Source organism: Manacus candei, unplaced genomic scaffold (genome assembly GCF_025592945.1).
Source record: "Manacus candei isolate 608988 ecotype Guabito, Panama unplaced genomic scaffold, ASM2559294v1 h1tg000034l, whole genome shotgun sequence".
Lineage (NCBI taxonomy): Eukaryota > Metazoa > Chordata > Aves > Passeriformes > Pipridae > Manacus > Manacus candei.
Genome location: NW_026138082.1, coordinates 1,201,131 through 1,218,564, shown reverse-complemented (window position 1 = coordinate 1,218,564; position 17,434 = coordinate 1,201,131). Strand labels below are relative to the sequence as shown.

General features: G+C 44.0%; 1 protein-coding gene across 1 annotated transcript; it reads left to right on the top strand.

Annotated features, from left to right (window-relative positions):
• Positions 1 to 260: 260 nt before the first annotated feature.
• On the top strand, positions 261 to 17,014 carry TNFAIP3 (TNF alpha induced protein 3). The gene is made up of 9 exons (XM_051792551.1): positions 261 to 629; positions 3,858 to 4,170; positions 8,341 to 8,531; positions 8,757 to 8,904; positions 9,098 to 9,268; positions 9,990 to 10,170; positions 11,602 to 12,512; positions 14,391 to 14,623; positions 15,312 to 17,014. Exons 2-9 carry the CDS (start codon positions 3,858 to 3,860, stop codon positions 15,591 to 15,593), a joined length of 2,430 nt encoding a protein of 809 aa, XP_051648511.1. The 5' UTR covers positions 261 to 629; the 3' UTR covers positions 15,594 to 17,014.
• Positions 17,015 to 17,434: the final 420 nt, after the last annotated feature.

The following is a 17,434-nucleotide window of genomic DNA, read 5'->3' as shown; positions in this document are numbered from 1 at the left end:
ACCCAGCGACTTGGCACCGGCCCGGCCCGGCCCGGCAGCGGAGCGAAGCCTGCGGGACAGGGCGGGACAGGGCGGGACAGGGCGGGACAGGCAAACCCCCCCCCCCCCCCCCCCCGTCGCCCGGAAGGAAAGGAATAAGGAAGGAAAACATGACATCCCGGCTCCCTGAAAGCCCGCGGGTGCGTCACGGCGGGCGGAGAGGCGGCGGGGCTGCCCAGCGGCGGCGCCCCCTGGCGGCGGCGAGCGGGGCGGCGGCGGCGGTTGTCACACGCCGGAAAGTCCCTGCCCTGCTGCCGGTGGAAATCCCCGGTGGGGTTTTTGTGTTGTGTGTTTTCTCTCTCCCTTTTTTTTTTTTTTTGCGCCCGGGCCCTTAAACAGAAAGGGAAAAAAAAAAAACCAAGAGGCTGGGCTCAGCCCTTCATTCCGCAGCAGCGGTGGCGACAGCAGCAGCAGCAGCAGCAGCAGCTCCGGCGGGGAGAGGGCGGAGAGAAGGGAAGGAAAGGAAGGAGCCCCTGCGCGGTGGGGGTTGATGGATCCCGAGCCTGGCTGCGTCCCACCACCGCCCCAGACCCACTGCTGAGCAGGAGTCGCCGGCAGGATCGGCCGGAGGAGGAGCCCGCCGCGGAGAGGTGAGCGCCGCTCTGGGCGCGGGAGGGGAGGCGGGCCGGGCACGACGGAGCCCCGACCCGGCTCCGTCGCCCCCGACCCGGCTCCATCGCCCCCGTCCCGTTTTCAGGAGGACGCCGCGGGTGACCGGGCGGCTCTGGCGGCGGGCTTTGGCCGTATCCCGGCTGGCAGCCGGGGGGCTGTGTGCCGGTTCCCGGTTAGCATCGGAGCCCCCGCCCGGGCGGTGCCGCTGTGCCCTCTGCTGACCGGCTCGGCCCGGGCCCGGCGGCACCCGGACCCCGCGGGGCCTCGTAGGGCGAGAGAGCCGCTGGTGGCACAGCCGCGAGCTGGGAAATCCGTCCTGGAGCTTGGGGCTCCTTCCCCTGGCGAGCTGGCGGGCGATGTTACGTCCTTTCCACCTTGCATACCCAGCTTCCAGCAGAGCAGTAGGTCAGGGTACTAAGAACGCGGAACGCTTACTGTGTGTAACCAGTCCTGTGGGATATAAAACAGCCTCGGTCCTTATCTCTTTATCTGGTGAAGAGTAATACTATGCTTTGTTTTGTACCGAGCAAAGACTTAAGCAGAGAAATCCATGGACGCTGAGGAGGTGTTAAGCATGTTTATTTTATGAGTCTTAGCACTTTACGGAGTTTTATTATTGCCTGTTTCAGATGGAGGGCAGAAAATAAAAATAACTTTATGAAACCACTGTCAGATCTCAGAACAGTATTCAGCTTTCCCGAGCCCAGCATCCTCGGTCTTACGTGTTCAGAAAGGATGCTGTTTCTAATCATTATTTACAGCTGTTTTTTTCTGGGCGTTCATAGTCATTACTTGTCAAAAGTTTCAAGTAGCATAGCACACGGTACAGTACACTATAAACTAATATAACTGTAGCTCAGTTTTCTGACTCTTAAATCTCTAGCTTAGATGGCTTCTGAGTTCTGTTTTTTCATCACATTGATTTGGAACATAGGGGTTGCTTGGCTTTTGCCTTGATTGACAGTTAATGACTGTAAATAGCATAGACAGTAATTTCCACGTGGGGAGGGGAAAATATGCCTGTAAAACATGGTATCGAATAATGTAGTTTCAGTGAATGCTTCTGTAAATTCAGTACTTTTTGTTACTTAAGGCTGGAAATAACCCTTTCAAGGGTCCATGCCGGTAGTGCTTAATCATGTGATTGGTCTTTATTTGTGTAAAAAAATCCCATTGACTGGATGTCTCTACTTACAGAAGTAAGCAATTTGGTCATCTCGGGCGAAGTATAGCTGTGTTTATTATACTGATTAATAAGGGATTGTTTATATTTTCTTTTTTAGAATCATCCATACATTTATATACAGAATTACATAAATAGCATGTGTAAAACTATATTGGTGAGGGGAGTGGATGAGAAAATGTGTTGTTTCCATTTTAAGGCTGTATGCTGGTTGGGGAATTATAAGAATAAGCCATCTTTTCTACCTAAAGGAAAGCTTTTCCTCATGTAGCAAGATGTGACAGTGCTGAGCCCTGTCCCGAGTGCTCTTACAGATGCAGAGGAAACGCTATGTGAATGACATTGCCCTGAAGTAGAGAGGACTTGGTAGCATCACCTGTTTTCACCTGCCTCTGTTTAGGGCTTGACAGGACGTCCACTGTATCTCTCCATCAGCTGGTTTTCAGAGAGGTTATAGAGGTCAGCTCTTGGCACCAGGTGTTCGAGGTCCCCTCTTACCCAGGAAGGGTCTTTTCCAGTGCTTTGACTGGGTGGTTGGAGGTAGATGTTGCCAATGGATGTGTCTGGGAGAAGAGGAGAGAGCAACTGTTTACATGTGGAGAAGGATGTGCTAAAGTTCTTCTGTGCAAGAGGGACCTTCTGCCTCCAAAGACCCGGGAGTGCCTTCCCAGTCAGTCCATCAGATTGATGCCCTTCTTCCTCTCTCTAGCCCTCCAGACTCCTACCTCCATGAGAAAATTTCCTAATAGTTACATAAACAACTTTTAGTTGCTTCTTGTCTCCTTTTATTGATGTCTAGATGTTAATATAAATTTATGGCTTGATATTTTTCTCTAGGTTCATAATCACAGTGGTGGGTTCTCCTAATGTGACTAGCTGTACTCTAAACATGTTAGCCATGCATACTTTTATTTGTCTTGATACAAATTTGGCTTTGTTTTTAAACAGAGCAATAATGTACGTGGACAGCATGGAGAATCTCTCCATATAAAAACAGGTTATTGTTGTTGTTGTTGTTACTGTAGTGGACGGGAGTTTTGGGGGATGTGGTTCTTACATTTGGTTCTAGCTAGCTACAAAGTTAGTGTCCTCTGAATAAGTATTTCAGAGAGTGTAGACAGTTTCAGGGTTATGGGGTCTTTTTTCTATGTTCTTCCTGCTGTAGCCCATGAGGCCAGAGATACTGAAGAAAGGGATGCAGGGCAATAAAATTTTCATGTCCTACTGTGGAAAAAATATTGGGGTTTTTGAGCCAAGTGGAAATGCTTTTTCAGCTGTGTTGACTTATCACTGAGTAATAGTGGCACTACAGTCTGCACCCCCACACACAGCACAAGCACCTCAGTGCAGTAGCTCTACCACTCACAAAATATAAACAGCCTCAAGAAAAGTAACATAACTCTGCCCTTGAGTGCTTGCTCTGTGACAAATTCCTCATTTACCGTATTTGGCCACTGTAAGTATGGGACAGATAACTAGCACAGCTTGCAATTCTTTGGACTTTTTCTGTACTCTACTGACCATCACTTCTCAGAATGTATGGGCTTACAAAATCTGAAATGGTCATTATCTGCTTTTTTGGCGTGTTATCAAAACAAGAGCTTGAAACATGCTGAAAGCTCAGCAAGTTTGTATGGGATTACACTGTGCAATTATCAATTAGTCAAGTTTCCAGGATAATTTTCCTTTCCCTTGATCTTGCCTTCTTTTATCCCTACTTTGATTTAAATGCTTTTTTTTGTGATGATGCAATTTCCTTAGTTATGAATGAATTGTCTTTAATATCTCAGTAAATTATGGCAGTAACTGAGTGGGATAAGCTGGTCAGTGTCTATATCGGAGTAATGCAGAAAAGTTAGTGAATATGAGTTTTAAAAACCATAAAAGGCTCAGTTGGACTGCATCCACCCTGTTCTTGTTTTAGGCAAAACTGCAGCCTCTGAAAGTGCCATCTCAGTCTTTGCAGAAGTAATAGCACTGTTATACACTAACATGCCAATAAAAGGATCCTTTTTCATTTCAGATGTCTTCTAGAAACATGGCTGGCCAACACATCCTTCCTCAAGCTTTGTATCAGAGCAATATGCTGAAGGCTATGAAGATCAGAGAGAGGACACCTGAGGATCTAGTCAAACCTCCCACTGGAATAATTCACCACTTCAGGACTATGCACAAATACACCATAGAAATGTTCAGAATGTGCCAATTTTGTCCTCAGTTTCGGGAAACGCTTCAGAAGTCCCTGACTGACCAGGCTACCCAAACTTCACTGGAGCGCCAGAGGAAGCTCAACTGGTGCATGGAAGTTCGGAGACTTGTTCCTCTGAAGACTAATGGTAAGTTAGGAGCAGGTCTTTGCAATCACAGTAAAATGGGTAAGATGAATGTAGCATCTTTATTAATAGCATCTGTGTCCACATTACGGAAACAAAAGCACACAATTTTAAAAATGTGGGGCCGTTTAATCTTAGTTTTGTAAACTGAAATTCTTTCCACATGATGTACGGTCCTGAGGCTGTAGCAGACCCCTGCCCATACCACAGTGTTGTGAATAGCATGGAAATCTCACAGATATTTTCACAATGTCAGTAACCTATGGCACTTCAGAGTTAAGTAAGGTGGAGAAACTTGACTTGTAACCCATTGCCTTTCCATGAATCTGACTGGTATGTGTTGGCTGCCCTGTCGGAAGTGCTGAATGTCCTTTAATGCCAGGCAAGAGGAGACTTCAGATGCTTTGAGTGACAGAGTTGCATTCCTATGTATATATAGCAAAAGCTAATATCCCTCCATAAGCCCTGCTCTTCTAACTGTCAGGCAAGGTTCGCTTGCTGATCCAGCTTTAACAACAGTGCCAGCAGGAGTGTTCTGAACAGGGAGCCTCTGGGAACCTGACACTGCTGTCCCTGAGGTCAGTACCCTGCACCTGCCCAGCTCCCTCATCCTCAGCTACCTGTTGGGGTTTGCCAGCTCTCACCTTCCCTCAAGGCTCACTGGTACCTCTCATGTGTGTGACTGACAGCCATCCTTGTGCAAGACAAAGTTTGCAGTGCCCTTTTCTTTCAACAGTCAGTGCTGATTTTAGGACTTGGCTTTTGGGTTGCTGTGTGTGTATTGCATCAAGTGATATAAGTGAAAAGGTACAAGGAGGAGTGCAAAGATTTCCTGAACAGGTTACATTTGTCCACCATCTTGAGCAGGAATTTTGGCACATGACTGTAAGAGTCACTGGGCATTTCACATTCAGTGGAGGAAAGATTTGGTAATGCTATGACTTATGGTCACTCAGCTGCAAACTTGGACTCAGGATTCCTTACAGCACAGGTTGCCCTAAACCAGGAAGGATAGACTGAGACAGTGAGGACTTCAAGAAGATGGAAAATACATATTTTTTGCTCAAGGAACAGATTGCAGCAGTTATAGAAACACTGGATGGGGTGGACCTGCAGCCTCGTTGAAGTCCCTGCTGTGTTCTGTGAATGCTTCTTTTCATATCAGCTTACATATACATTGCCCTTATCTTCCTAGTCCATATTGTTCCCATCCCATATTCTACCATATTTTTCAGTCCAATTGTACATAGTTGTGTTGTACAGAAGCCATAAAAATAGACCCACTTAGTAAATGTCACTGTCCGACCTAGAAGAGCCTGATCCTGATGTACACCTCTGTAACTGCTGTAGAGCCACTGACCTTCTGGTGGCCTCTGCACTGGTGTAAGATTCTCATGACTGTAATTAAGGTTGTGCACAGAGGTCATGGAATCCTGAACTTCTGGAAGGACTGGAGTTGCAGGCAGCGCTTTACAGGTACTGGGACAGTAACATCACTCCAAGTGTTGCATCTTCAAAACTTCACCTCAGGAGGTACACTCTAAGAGATTTACTAGGAAAATGGACAATATGCGCAACTTTTGCCCAGGGCAAAGAGTAACGGTTTTAGAATCCCTCATCTTCTGTCAATACAAATCCTGCAGGGGTTAACACTGCCTGGACAGACCCTTGTTGCTAACAACATTATATTCAGTAACACTGACCTCTTTCTTTGTCTTATGACAGTCGGCCAGTGTTACACATGGGACAGTGTGGACTTGGATCTCACCCATGAGCAGGAGTACCAGTATACAAGATGCTGAAGTACTAGGGCAGGTTGAGGGAAGGCAAAGGAAGGACTTGATTTGTGGTCTCCCCGTACCCTGCGCAGACTATAAACTTGGCTTCAGTTCAGAGTTTCAGGGTCATTAATTGCACGAGTGGAAGGAATGGCATTGGGAACCTGTGGTTTATGCAAAGTAGTCGCATTGAAGGACCTTTACATGAGAAGGAAGGTAGATTGGACTGAAGGGGAGGATCTCTGAAAGAAGGGCAGAAGCTTGGAGAAGACCTGTATTATCCCAGAAAATAACATTTTTTTTCTCTGATGTGGCATGAAGAGTACTTTTTTAAGCATTTAGCTGCTTAACCCATAGATGTGGGAGGAATATATTATTTTTTTCAATCAACAGTAGGCTTTCTTCAGAAAATTCTGGGTTTTTTTCTGCTGAAGGTTGTAGTTGTTGAAAACAGAGAAAGTATCTCCTACAGGATCTTTTGATCTATATTTTACCTAATATGTTTGTGAGTCTGTGGAGTGGTGGGGTTTTTTAATTAAAAAAGCCCTTTTGAATCACCACACATTTCTTTGCAGGCATCTGAAGTGAGAATAGAAGGAGACCAGTAGGAGGTATAAAAATCGAAACTGTTTGGGTTTTTTTCTTTCTTTTTTTTTTTTTTTAATTTAAAAATTCCAGCATCTATTGGCTGTAGTGATTTCACTTGTATAATGAATTGGCATTCATTCCAGCTTACCCAGCCACACCCCCTGGGAAAGTCCGAGGGAGGCTTCGCTGCACGCAGCAGAACAAAAAGTACAACTGTTGCTCAATTGTTAGTCAAACGGTGTTGGGGAATTCCAAGTGCTGTGTAAGGAATTTTGGGCAGTGCTTCTCAATAAAGAACTGAAAGCAAGGTCTCAGAGAGAGAAAAAAATTAATCTTATCTTTGCTCTAGATTTTGCAAAGGGAAAATTTTAATGGGATTAATATGTCATCTTTTTTGGTCAGAAGGAAACCCAGTCAACTTTTCTGTCTTATACATTGTTCCCCGATTTTTGAGCTCAAGTAGGCAGCCTGCAGATTGAAGTAAGCTTTGCAAGAAAGCATTCAAAAACCAGAAAGCAACTGCAGGTGCAGGAACCTGATATGCACCAATCCCATAACAATTTATGAATTATTGAGTAGATTTCAAATTATATCTCTTTCAGGATCTGGGGTCTGTTTTAGGTTTTTCTCTGAGTTTCACGGAAAAAGTAACAAAAGTGTTTGCAAATGGTGTAATTGAACTCATATTGTCTGTGGCAAACTGGGTTTAATTCTTTTGTGGGAGTTCTTTGAGTGTGGGGGTTTTTTTCCCCACTCGGGAAAAATCTAGTAGCTTTACTGGGGTTGATGTCCTCTATTCCAAGAAGATTACTGTGATTGCTTAGCATTGGGTGAATCTGTTTACCACTGTAGTAGACATCAGACCTAGTTTTGAGTCTGAGGATATGACAGTAATGATTCTTGATGTCTCCCTTTCAGGGGAGACTTTCCCTTTTGAAGATGGCTAGAGATAGAATTTGAAACCCAGCCATAGGCATATCTTGTATCACCTTTTAATTAAGTTAGTTACCTCCTCTGATTCTCAGTTTCTTCCCTTCTGAAATTGCAGAACATCACTTTCCTTCCTACTTTAAAGAGGACTTTATTCCAATGCAAGGAGATTGTATAAATGAAAATCAAATAATTCTTTTTCATTTATTTAGTTTTAATTTTGTGTTTTAAAATAACAGCCCTCTAAATAATATGTGTAACATCCCAGCATACTATAATTTCTGAGAGGAAGGCAAGAGGTGTTCCTACGATTACTTTACATAATCACCTGCTCTTTTCTTTCTTTCTCTTTTTTATTACAATTCCTCCATCAATCACAGCCAAATGTCAAGCAGTGCTCATCAGGGGATGTGAGGCTTAGTGTTACTATATTTTCTTAGTGGTTTCTATTATCTCAACCCTGTGCCATTGGGTGTATATTTGTATAAACACTGATGAGGGAGATTTACATATTTTTTGTAATTTTAAGATGACTTTGTTGTGTTTAAAAGCTATTTCAACTGTTTGACATTTGTAGTTGACCCCAAAATTTAGTTCATGATATCAGTCAAAGTTAAGTAAGGTAGGTAAGGGGCACTGCTCAATGACAGCTTAACATTGACTGCTGCAGGGACAACACCAATAGAGAGGGGACTTTTTTCCTTTCTGTTTCTGAATAGAGATCACAACTGTGGTCTCCTTGTTAAAACCCTTCTGTCTGAGGCTTAGAGGGAAGTGCACAGGGAATATGCATATGTGCAGTGTGATTCTACATCTCATGCACTTGTGGGGTTTTATTTAAGTAGACATTTAAGGCTAATGGACTCTTTTTTTGCAGGTGATGGAAATTGCCTCATGCATGCTGCATCACAGTACATGTGGGGTATTGAAGATATCGACCTTGTCTTGAGAAAAACATTGTTTAGCGCTCTCAGGGAGATTGACACACGGGACTTCAAGCTCCGCTGGCAGCGGGAGGCTATTAAATCCCAGGAGTTTGTAGAAACAGGACTCCACTATGACACCCGGGTAAGGCAGCCTGAGGGAATGGTGCTGTTTTCTGAGTGCTCGCCAGCATTGCCTTGCTGATTTTGTTTGCTTTTTGACTTCATGGATTCTGCCATTAGTGGAGAGCAGAAATAGTCTTCCTTTGGAGGAAATGGGAAAATGTGATTATTTGAGCATTGTCGTGCTGCAGCTGGTTCCCGACCTCCATGTCTTCGAACCATTGCTGATGGCTGTTTCTTTCCTCAGAACTGGGAGGAGGAGTGGGAATACCTCATTGAAATGACCTCCCCAGAAATATCTGGGGCTCAAAACAGGCTTCCATATAATGCACTGGAAGAAATCCATATCTTCATCCTTGCTAACATCCTCAGAAGGCCAGTCATTGTTCTTGCAGGTGAGTTGCCTCTCCAGTCATCTCACCATGTTACTCTGTGCTGTGTTAGTAATCTTACTAAATAATTGTTTTCAGGTAGATGCATTTCAGAACAGGAAGTTTTCAGGAATTTTTCTAAAACACCCAGAATATCTTTTCTCTTGCCTGTAGCACATATTTATTTGTGTTTATTCATGTTTTCTTCCTGATGCAGATAAAGTGGTGAGAAGTTTAGAGTCAGGCTCCAGTTTTGCTCCTCTGAACGTTGGTGGTGTTTACTTGCCTCTCCTTTGGCCACCTGAAGAATGCTACAGATACCCAATTGTGCTGGGCTATGACAACATGCATTTTACACCACTGGTGACTCTGAAGGACAGCGGGCCAGGTACCTTGTTTTGGTATTTATATCCCTTCTTCAATGTGCTGATAAAACATTTAAAATGTGATCTAGTTTAGATTTGATTTTTTAAAGCTAAATGTAAAAGATTCCTTTGAAATATATTCTTAAAATGTGAGCAGGAACAGCTTTGTCTGTAAATCTGAATAGAAACTAAAGGTTACCTACAAACTTCTGGTTGAAAGTAGAGTACAATTCATCTGCTTGCAGGCTGGAATTAGTCAAAGGGTGGCCTCTGCTTCATTGTGTTCTGGCCTTCTTTCCACACCACATCATAAGAGAAGAAACTTCAAAGGATGCAATGTCACAGCACTGTACCACTGCCTGGCAGGGATAATTAAATGTGTGCTTTGCCTTTTTTAAAGCATCTCTTCTGAGTGGATAGCAGTTCTCTTGGTTCAGGTTACAGCATCATCCCATGGAAGGTATAACAAACTAAGATCTACAATATTGCTCACGTGGAGAAGAAAATTGCTATGGCGACATTAAAACTACCTTGGGATGGGGCTGAGTTTGTGACTTCCCCCAGCGATACTGTATAGAAACTAATTGCTCTGGCCAGCTCTTCTCCTCTCTCTCAAAAATTTGTCAGCAGTGGTGTCATCTCCGTTGTGCGTCTTGTCTCTATGTTGCATCTTGTGGTTACTCCTAACTGGTAATAGATATCTATATCTATATATGTATCTTAATCCATCTTGTTTCCCCACAGAAATCCGGGCTGTGCCTCTGGTCACCAATGAACAAGGCAGATTTGAGGATTTAAGTGTGCACTTTCTGACAGATGCAGAAGAGAGGGAGAAAGAGCAGCTGCTAAAAGTCTACTTGATAGTGATAGAAATTCCAGTGCAAGGCTGGGATCATGGTACAACTCATCTAATTAATGCTGCAAAGTGAGTGTCATTCCTGTTTCCTCAAAGTTATCTTGTTTACAGAGGTGGGAGAAACTAGGCAGCCCAGTGTGTTGTTTTGGTCACAGTAGCCCACATGTTTACTTCCTGAAATATGAAACATTGGCATTACTGTTGATATGTTTTAAAGTTATATGAGCTGAGACCAGTCTCAAATTTAAAGGCAAAAATGTGTTCAGATTTAGCAGACTGAAACTAGTATTTTTGAAGAAAAAAATCCATTTGATTAGTTTCAATGACTTCTTGATTACACATAGTTAAACACAGGAACTAGTTAGGCCAAGCTCTTGTGCTTTATGTAAGGGCACATTGCATAATGGGCAATTGGTGTAATTTTGGCTGCCCTAGGGAAAGTACTCAGCACTATGTTCTTAGCACAGATGCCTCCCCACCCTGGGCTGCTCTTTGTGGCAGTAAGCAGGAAGCAGTGGCCAGTGGAGGAACTGGCATCTGTGCTCATCCCCCTGATGGTTGAGCATCAGAACCATGCAGGGAGCAGCTGGCAGGACCCATCAGCTTCTCATATTTAGTGGACACTGACAGCAGGGTCCAACCCGTCCCCTCATGAGTGTTGGAGGGAAGTGACTCCCTATATCCTCTGTCTTTGCTTTCATTACCACACAGGAAGGTATCTTAATACTGTTGGCTGGTTCTGTTCTAGGAACCTTGAAAATTGAAGCTCTTCCACCCAAAGGATATATGCACACATAGAGTAGCACAAAAGCTTCCCTAGTCCCACTGCACAGATGTGTTCTGGAGTATTACTAGTGACCTTAGCTCCTCCTCCTCCCAACTGTGGCATGGTGAATCTCCAGTGTGGGGTTTTCCCTGTAGTTAGAGGCAAAGTTGGGTTGCTTTGATGAATGCTAGCATTGCATACACCACACTGAAGCCCCATAGTTTGTTTGAATAATTCCGCTGGTAGATACAGATCCAGTAGGGCAGAACCAGAAGCAGATTTCATGATAAACTGTGTCATGAAATGCTGACCCCACTGCAGGAAAGGCTTGTTCTTAGTGTGAGCTGGTGAAGAAAGGGGTTTTCTACGCTAACCTCTGCTCAGCTGAGCTGGTCCTCAGAGATACTCCGGATTTGGGGGACTTTTCACTTGTAAGAGATTACCCATACTCTTTGTGCAAGTAGCTCTTAGAAAACTCTCACCTAGAAAATCCTTTTACGAATACTTCTGCTTAGGATTGTGTCCAAACATTTCTTTAAATGTGAAAGTCTCCATCACTGAACACTTGCTTTCAAAACTATTTCCATTTACAGCAACAGTGTAACAGCCCAGATCTTCTATCTGAGTAAAATGAATGTGCATTAAATCTGCATTTCCTTCCCACATTGCTTGTATTTGCCTTCACCCCCACCAATTGCTCTTTTCAACCACTGATTCCTTTTTTTGGCTGTCAGGTTAGATGAAGGCAACCTACCCAAAGAAATAAACCTCGTGGAAGATTACTTTCAACTGGTACAGCATGAGTACAAGAAGTGGCAGGAGAATGCGGAACCTGCTAGAAGAGAGGCCTGTTCCAGGAACAAACAGGAGTTGTCCCTTTCCCAGCTCTCCCTCTTACAGATGAAATGTGAAACGCTGAATTGCCCTTTTTACATGTCTGTGAACACCCAGCCCTACTGCCATGAATGTTTTGAGCAGAGGTCCCAAGCAAACAAAGGAAGAAAGCAGACCTTCAAAGCAGCACCTGAGAAAATGAAGGCAGCTGGGTCGGGCTCCTCCCGCAGGGATATTTGTGAACCTGGAGGATGGCCGTCTGAAGGGCCTGTAACAGAGCCTCGCTCTGCACCTCCGACGGCTCCGAGCCTTTTCCTATACAGCGAAACCACGGCCATGAAGTGCAGGACACCAGACTGTCCCTTTACGCAGAATGTGCAACACAATGGGCTGTGCGAACGCTGCTACAACTCCAGGCAACTTGGTCCTTGCAACAACTTGGATGACCAGAGACATTTGGACTATGCCACATGCAAAATGTGCCGTCAAAAGGCCAACAGGACCTTCAATGGCATATGCAGCACTTGCTTCAAAAGGTCTACAGAGCAATCCTCAAATGGCAGCCCCGCTTTCCTGCCCACCTGCCACCAGAGATCAACGTCTGACCCATCCCAGATCTCGCAGATCCTTCACCAGTACTCCTGCCATCAGGCTCCCAACAGCCGTGGTGAGGAGCCCCCGCCACCAGTGCTGCCTCCTGGGGAGAACAGAGGAGGTAACCTCTGTAGGAAAGCTGGTTGCAAGTTTTTTGGGACATCACAAAATGAGGGCTTTTGTACACTGTGTTTCTTTGAGTACAGAGAAAACCATGGTAAGTGGACATGGAGTGAGCTTTGGCACACTTTGGCTGCAGATCAGCCTCCTTGAACTGTGAAGCTCTTAGTGGACTGGGTGCTAAAAGGGCAGGGGAAAGCAGTGTGGAGCAGGAGCAGCAGTGTGAGGAGAAGGTGCTTTTCTGGCCATTGTTATCCCATGGTAGTGGTTTAATCCCAGCTAGCAACCAAGCCCCACGCAACTGCTCACTCACTCCCTCACTGGCAGGATTGGGGAGAGAATCGAAAGGGTAGAAGCTGGAGAACTGGTGGGTTGAGATAAAGACAGTTTAATAGGGAAAGCAAAAGCCACACACACAAAGCAAAGCATAACAAAGAATTAATTCCATGTTTTCCATGGGCCACCAGGTGTTCAGGCTATGTCTCCTCCCAACCTTCCGTGCACCCCCTACTTGCTTGCCAGCATGGCAGTATGAAAAGCAGAAAAGGCCTTGGCTTTATGTGAGCACTGCTCAGCAATTACAAACACATCTCTATATTATCAACACTATGTTCAGCACAAATCCAAAACACAGCCCCATACGAACCACTGTGAAGAAAATTAACTACCCCAGCCAAAACCAGTACATGCATAAAGGGGTGCCTGGCAACAGTGTGGCAAATCTGTGAAATCTCTTCTAAAACTTTCTTTCAGCTTAAATGGAAGCAGAACTAACTCAAGAGTGGGTGGGTTTTGATAACTCCCCACCATCCACTGCAATCATGATTTAGTATGAATTTTCTTCACAGCTAGACAAGTTGTAGGGGTCAGTGAGGGAAATGCTGTTGTATTGATGGTACTCAAAACCAGTTACGTTAGCAAGGAGTTTAAAAAGCTTGCAAAGAATTTGAAGATCTCTATCTGTTCTGCATGTAACAGTTTAATGCTCTGGAGTAATCACTGTAGTTGCTTTGATAAGCAGAGCAAGTAGAAGTTGACTGTGGATAATGTGCTTCTATTTTGGAGTAACTTAGAAGTGTATAATATAATAATGCTATAATATACCTTGCAATCTTTCTTAGTAATATCATGTGTGTGCATGCACATGTATGTTTAAAGGCTGACCATCAAAAAGGTAATAGTCTGTGAATAAATCACAGCATGAAATCTTCATCTTTCATGCTAGTGCCCTGTTACACTGGTAAAGCGCCCTTAGGTATAGAAGGTGAAATGCACACGTAAGAGAGAATTCCTTATCTCTTCAGGCTATTTCATTGCTGATAAGTGTGCCAATGTAAACATAGAAACATAGAATAGGTTGGGTTGTAAGGGACCTTTAAAGATCATCTAATTCAACCGCTCTGCAATTGGCAGGGACATCTTTCACAACACTGAGCTTTCCACATGCTTTCAGAATAGGGAACTTCTGTGCTGGCTTGCAATAGCTTATTTTCCAGCGTTGCTCACAATGAAATTTTTTTTCCTTCTGATTGTGGAACATATAAGATTTCTTCATGAGACTAATAAGTATAATGCACTTTTTCCCATTAAGGTCTGTACCACTGTACTTAACTATCCAATGTGACTGAAATGGGAGAAGCCAAAAGGGAAGTGTCAGGGCAGGTCACAGATGACATGCTGAAATCAAAGGTGAAATTAAAGGGATCTAGATTTCCCACTTAGGGCAAGTTTTTCCCAAATCATCTGTCTCAACAACTGATATGAAAATCTGGCTGTGTTAGCTCCCTTATTTAGGTAACATGAAGGAAGGTATACCAATTGGTAGGTCTAACGATTATCAAAAACCCATGTTTGAGGCTAGTAGATTTTTTTAATTTGTTTTTATTTTTAGACTGCGGAGATTTTTATAGTTGCTTTGGGTCACCAGATCGATTGGGCACATTCAAACTCCTCCTGTCTGTACTTTGCATTACAGATAGCGCTTTGCTACGCCACCAGAGGAGATCTCAGAGGAAGTCTTCGGCAGGGGGTCAGACGGGGACCTCCACTGCTGGCTTCCGTAACACTGTGTCCTGCCAGCGGAGGGACTGTGGCACCCTGGGCAGCACGATGCTCGAGGGGTACTGCCAGAACTGCTTTATTATAGCCCAGAACCAGCGATTTCAGGAGGCCAGAAGGACAGAAGAACAGCTGGTGAGACAGCCAGAAGTAAGTGTGAACTTCTCAAAATCTTCCTCTTGTTTAGAGCTGCATATTTTTCTCTTGTGCGAACAACTCAGGATGCATACTAGAAAATCCTCAAATGACTGCATCCTAAGTATCATGGAAAGACAAGTGTATAGCATCTCATGATTTTTTTTCTGCTGCAACTGAGCAGCACTCCTGAAAAGTCATTCTCAGTTTAGGGTTGTCTTGGCTGTGCTCAGTTTTACCTCATCTGGGATTTTGCTAGCTGAGCAAATCCCATTTCAGTGGAAGCAATTGGACCAACAGTTGGTTTGTTTTGCTGATTGGGGATGGATTTTCATTCTTACCCTTAGAGGTATACAACTTCATCAAGGAGTTTAGGCTCACTTCAAGTTGCCTTTTTGGTTGAGCTTATTACAGATTGTCTTTGTTCCAGAGAGGTTTTTTCAATTTGGTTTGTTTTGGTCCTTTTGGAATTGAGAGTTATCAAAAACAAAAACCCATTTGTTCCTAAGAAGTGACAGAATTTGTGATTTTCTTTGGTAAAACTGAACTTGGCTCTTGGTATTACACTTTGCAGAAGCAGCATGTGCTTGCAAACAACACCCAAGTGGTTACCTATACAAACCATGAGTAGAGTTGAAAGTAAATGAAAAGCCATTTGTACTGCCAGTACAGCAACTGACAATGTATTTTAATATTTTTCAAGAGAACAGGGCAGCACAGAGATGTGCAGCGAGCAGCACTGAGTAGCCAGAAGAGACAATGTGCTGTGGCTTCGTGTAGAAACAACCTGGCCTGCAGAAGTGATGACTTGTGCCCGGAGTGCCGGCGACTTAGTCAGCTCCCACCATCGGGAAGTACCAGGGACCCGGCAGCACAGGAGCCCCCAAAGCAGCGCTGCCGAGCCCCTGCCTGTGATCACTATGGCAATGCTAAGTGCAACGGCTACTGCAATGAATGCTACCAGTTCAAACAGATTTATGGCTAGGGGAGGAGCTGGTAAGGAACAAGAAAGCAATACCAGCTACTTCCTTCACTGAAATGGTGCTATGTCCAAAACACGTAACAGTCCTGGGAATTGGGAGAGTGGGGGGAAATATAAGCTGTCTGCTTGGTTCATGTTTATTCCCAAGAATGGGAATAAATGTCTACTTCCTCTAAACACTGCATACAAGGACTGCTGAGAAGGTCATGTTGTCTTCTACACAGAGCTCTCATTCATGACTAAGTTCCTACAATGCCATATTTAACTCTTAGACTTCCCAAGAGGAAGTGTGAAGCATTTTGAATCCAAAGAACTTCCCAGTTCTGCCTCTTTCTCAATACCTCCCCTTCTCCCAAGTGAGGAGCTGTGTCTGCTGTCGGAGATGCAAGAGCTCCTTATGTTTGCATACATCAGTCAAAGGCAAGTCCTTCCTGGACAGGATTCCCCAGGACAGACTGATGCATCTTCCAGTTGATGTCTGAAGAAACTTTGTCCATATCTTTGCTGGTGTTCTTACAGAGCTTGCCAAGGCAGGAGCTCCCACAGGTATTTAGGGAGTTCACAGCGAGTATTTCTGTTTGCAGAGCCCTCAGCAAACTGCAGCCTGAAACAAGACCAGCATTGATTTGCTCCTTCAACATGCTTAACCAAACCAGCATTTAGATCCCTTCCCAAATCCCAAGACAGGTGGAAATACAGGTGATTACAGAAGAAATGCATGTGATGGGAAAAATGCATCCTGCCATTGCCCACTCATATGGAAGGAATTACCTCAAATGGACAAAAAAACCCCCAAAGCCCTTTGTCTTCAGCTTTAGTTCTGAAACAAGGGTGACTCTTCTCTCTCTTGCATTTCAACTTTAGGAGTATGTGTGTGCTGTTCATACCCTCCCTCCCTGTTTCTGTCACACTTTCTGTCATCCCTAATGTGGTTCTGTCATGCAAACAGCTTGGAGCTCAGTAACAAAGTTCTTTAGGGTTGAGATTTTACTCCTGGAGTTTGTGCGTCCACTTCTCAATCTGCAATACTTTCTCTAGCAACCTCACCTTTACTGTGTCTGGTAACTGCTTCTCTCTTCTACTTTCACACCTTGTAAGTTTTCAGCATCTATTTTGCTGCTATGATTTTGGAGGTGATACCTCTTCTAACTTGCTTCTCAAGTTTAGAATCTTTTTCTAGTTATTAAACAGTTTTTAAAAAGAAAAAAATTAAGTAATTCATTACTTGTTTCTGTTAAATTTTATATATTTTGTGAACCTTAATGTGAACGTATGTTTTATTACAATATTTATATTATTTGAAACAATGCAATTTGAAATTTGCACAACTAGGATTTTTTTATATATATATTTACTCTTGTGTTGAAGGTTACAAACTTAAATGTATAATTGAAAAACATTCTCTGATATAAAGAAATAAATTATTTAAGGATTGGATTTGTTATTTTTATATTGATGAGAGAGAGCACAGTTGAGGATGGGACACCGACCCCCTGAAGGAAGCATTTCTGTTCAGTACTACCATTCAGCATGTTACTGAGTGCTCCCTGGTTCAGATGATGTAGCCAAGTGCTTTGAAGAGATGATAACTTGCTGTAAGTCAGTGTTCTCTCAGGAAGAGCTCTTGGTACTGTTGAGGGACCTGGGCATAAGGAGGTGCACTCCTGGGCACTCCTGTGGGTGCAGAGAATTTTCGGTCCCTGGAAGTACGGGTAGGGGAGAGTATGGATGGTACAGGAGCAGGCTGCAAGGAAACCTAAGCTGCACTGACTTGGCTTTCTTTGTTCATGCATCAGTTATGCCAGGGATTCCCAACCAATGGTGCTTAAATGCCACCCTGGAAG

Bases quoted from the DNA above. Each gene is read 5' to 3' on its own strand.
- TNFAIP3 (XM_051792551.1), top strand. From the start codon at position 3,858: ATGTCTTCTAGAAACATGGCTGGCCAACACATCCTTCCTCAAGCTTTG. The intron at 4,171-8,340 runs GTAAGTTAGGAG...CTTTTTTTGCAG, and splicing joins TGTTCCTCTGAAGACTAATG to GTGATGGAAATTGCCTCATG. The intron at 8,905-9,097 runs GTGAGTTGCCTC...TTCCTGATGCAG, and splicing joins GCCAGTCATTGTTCTTGCAG to ATAAAGTGGTGAGAAGTTTA.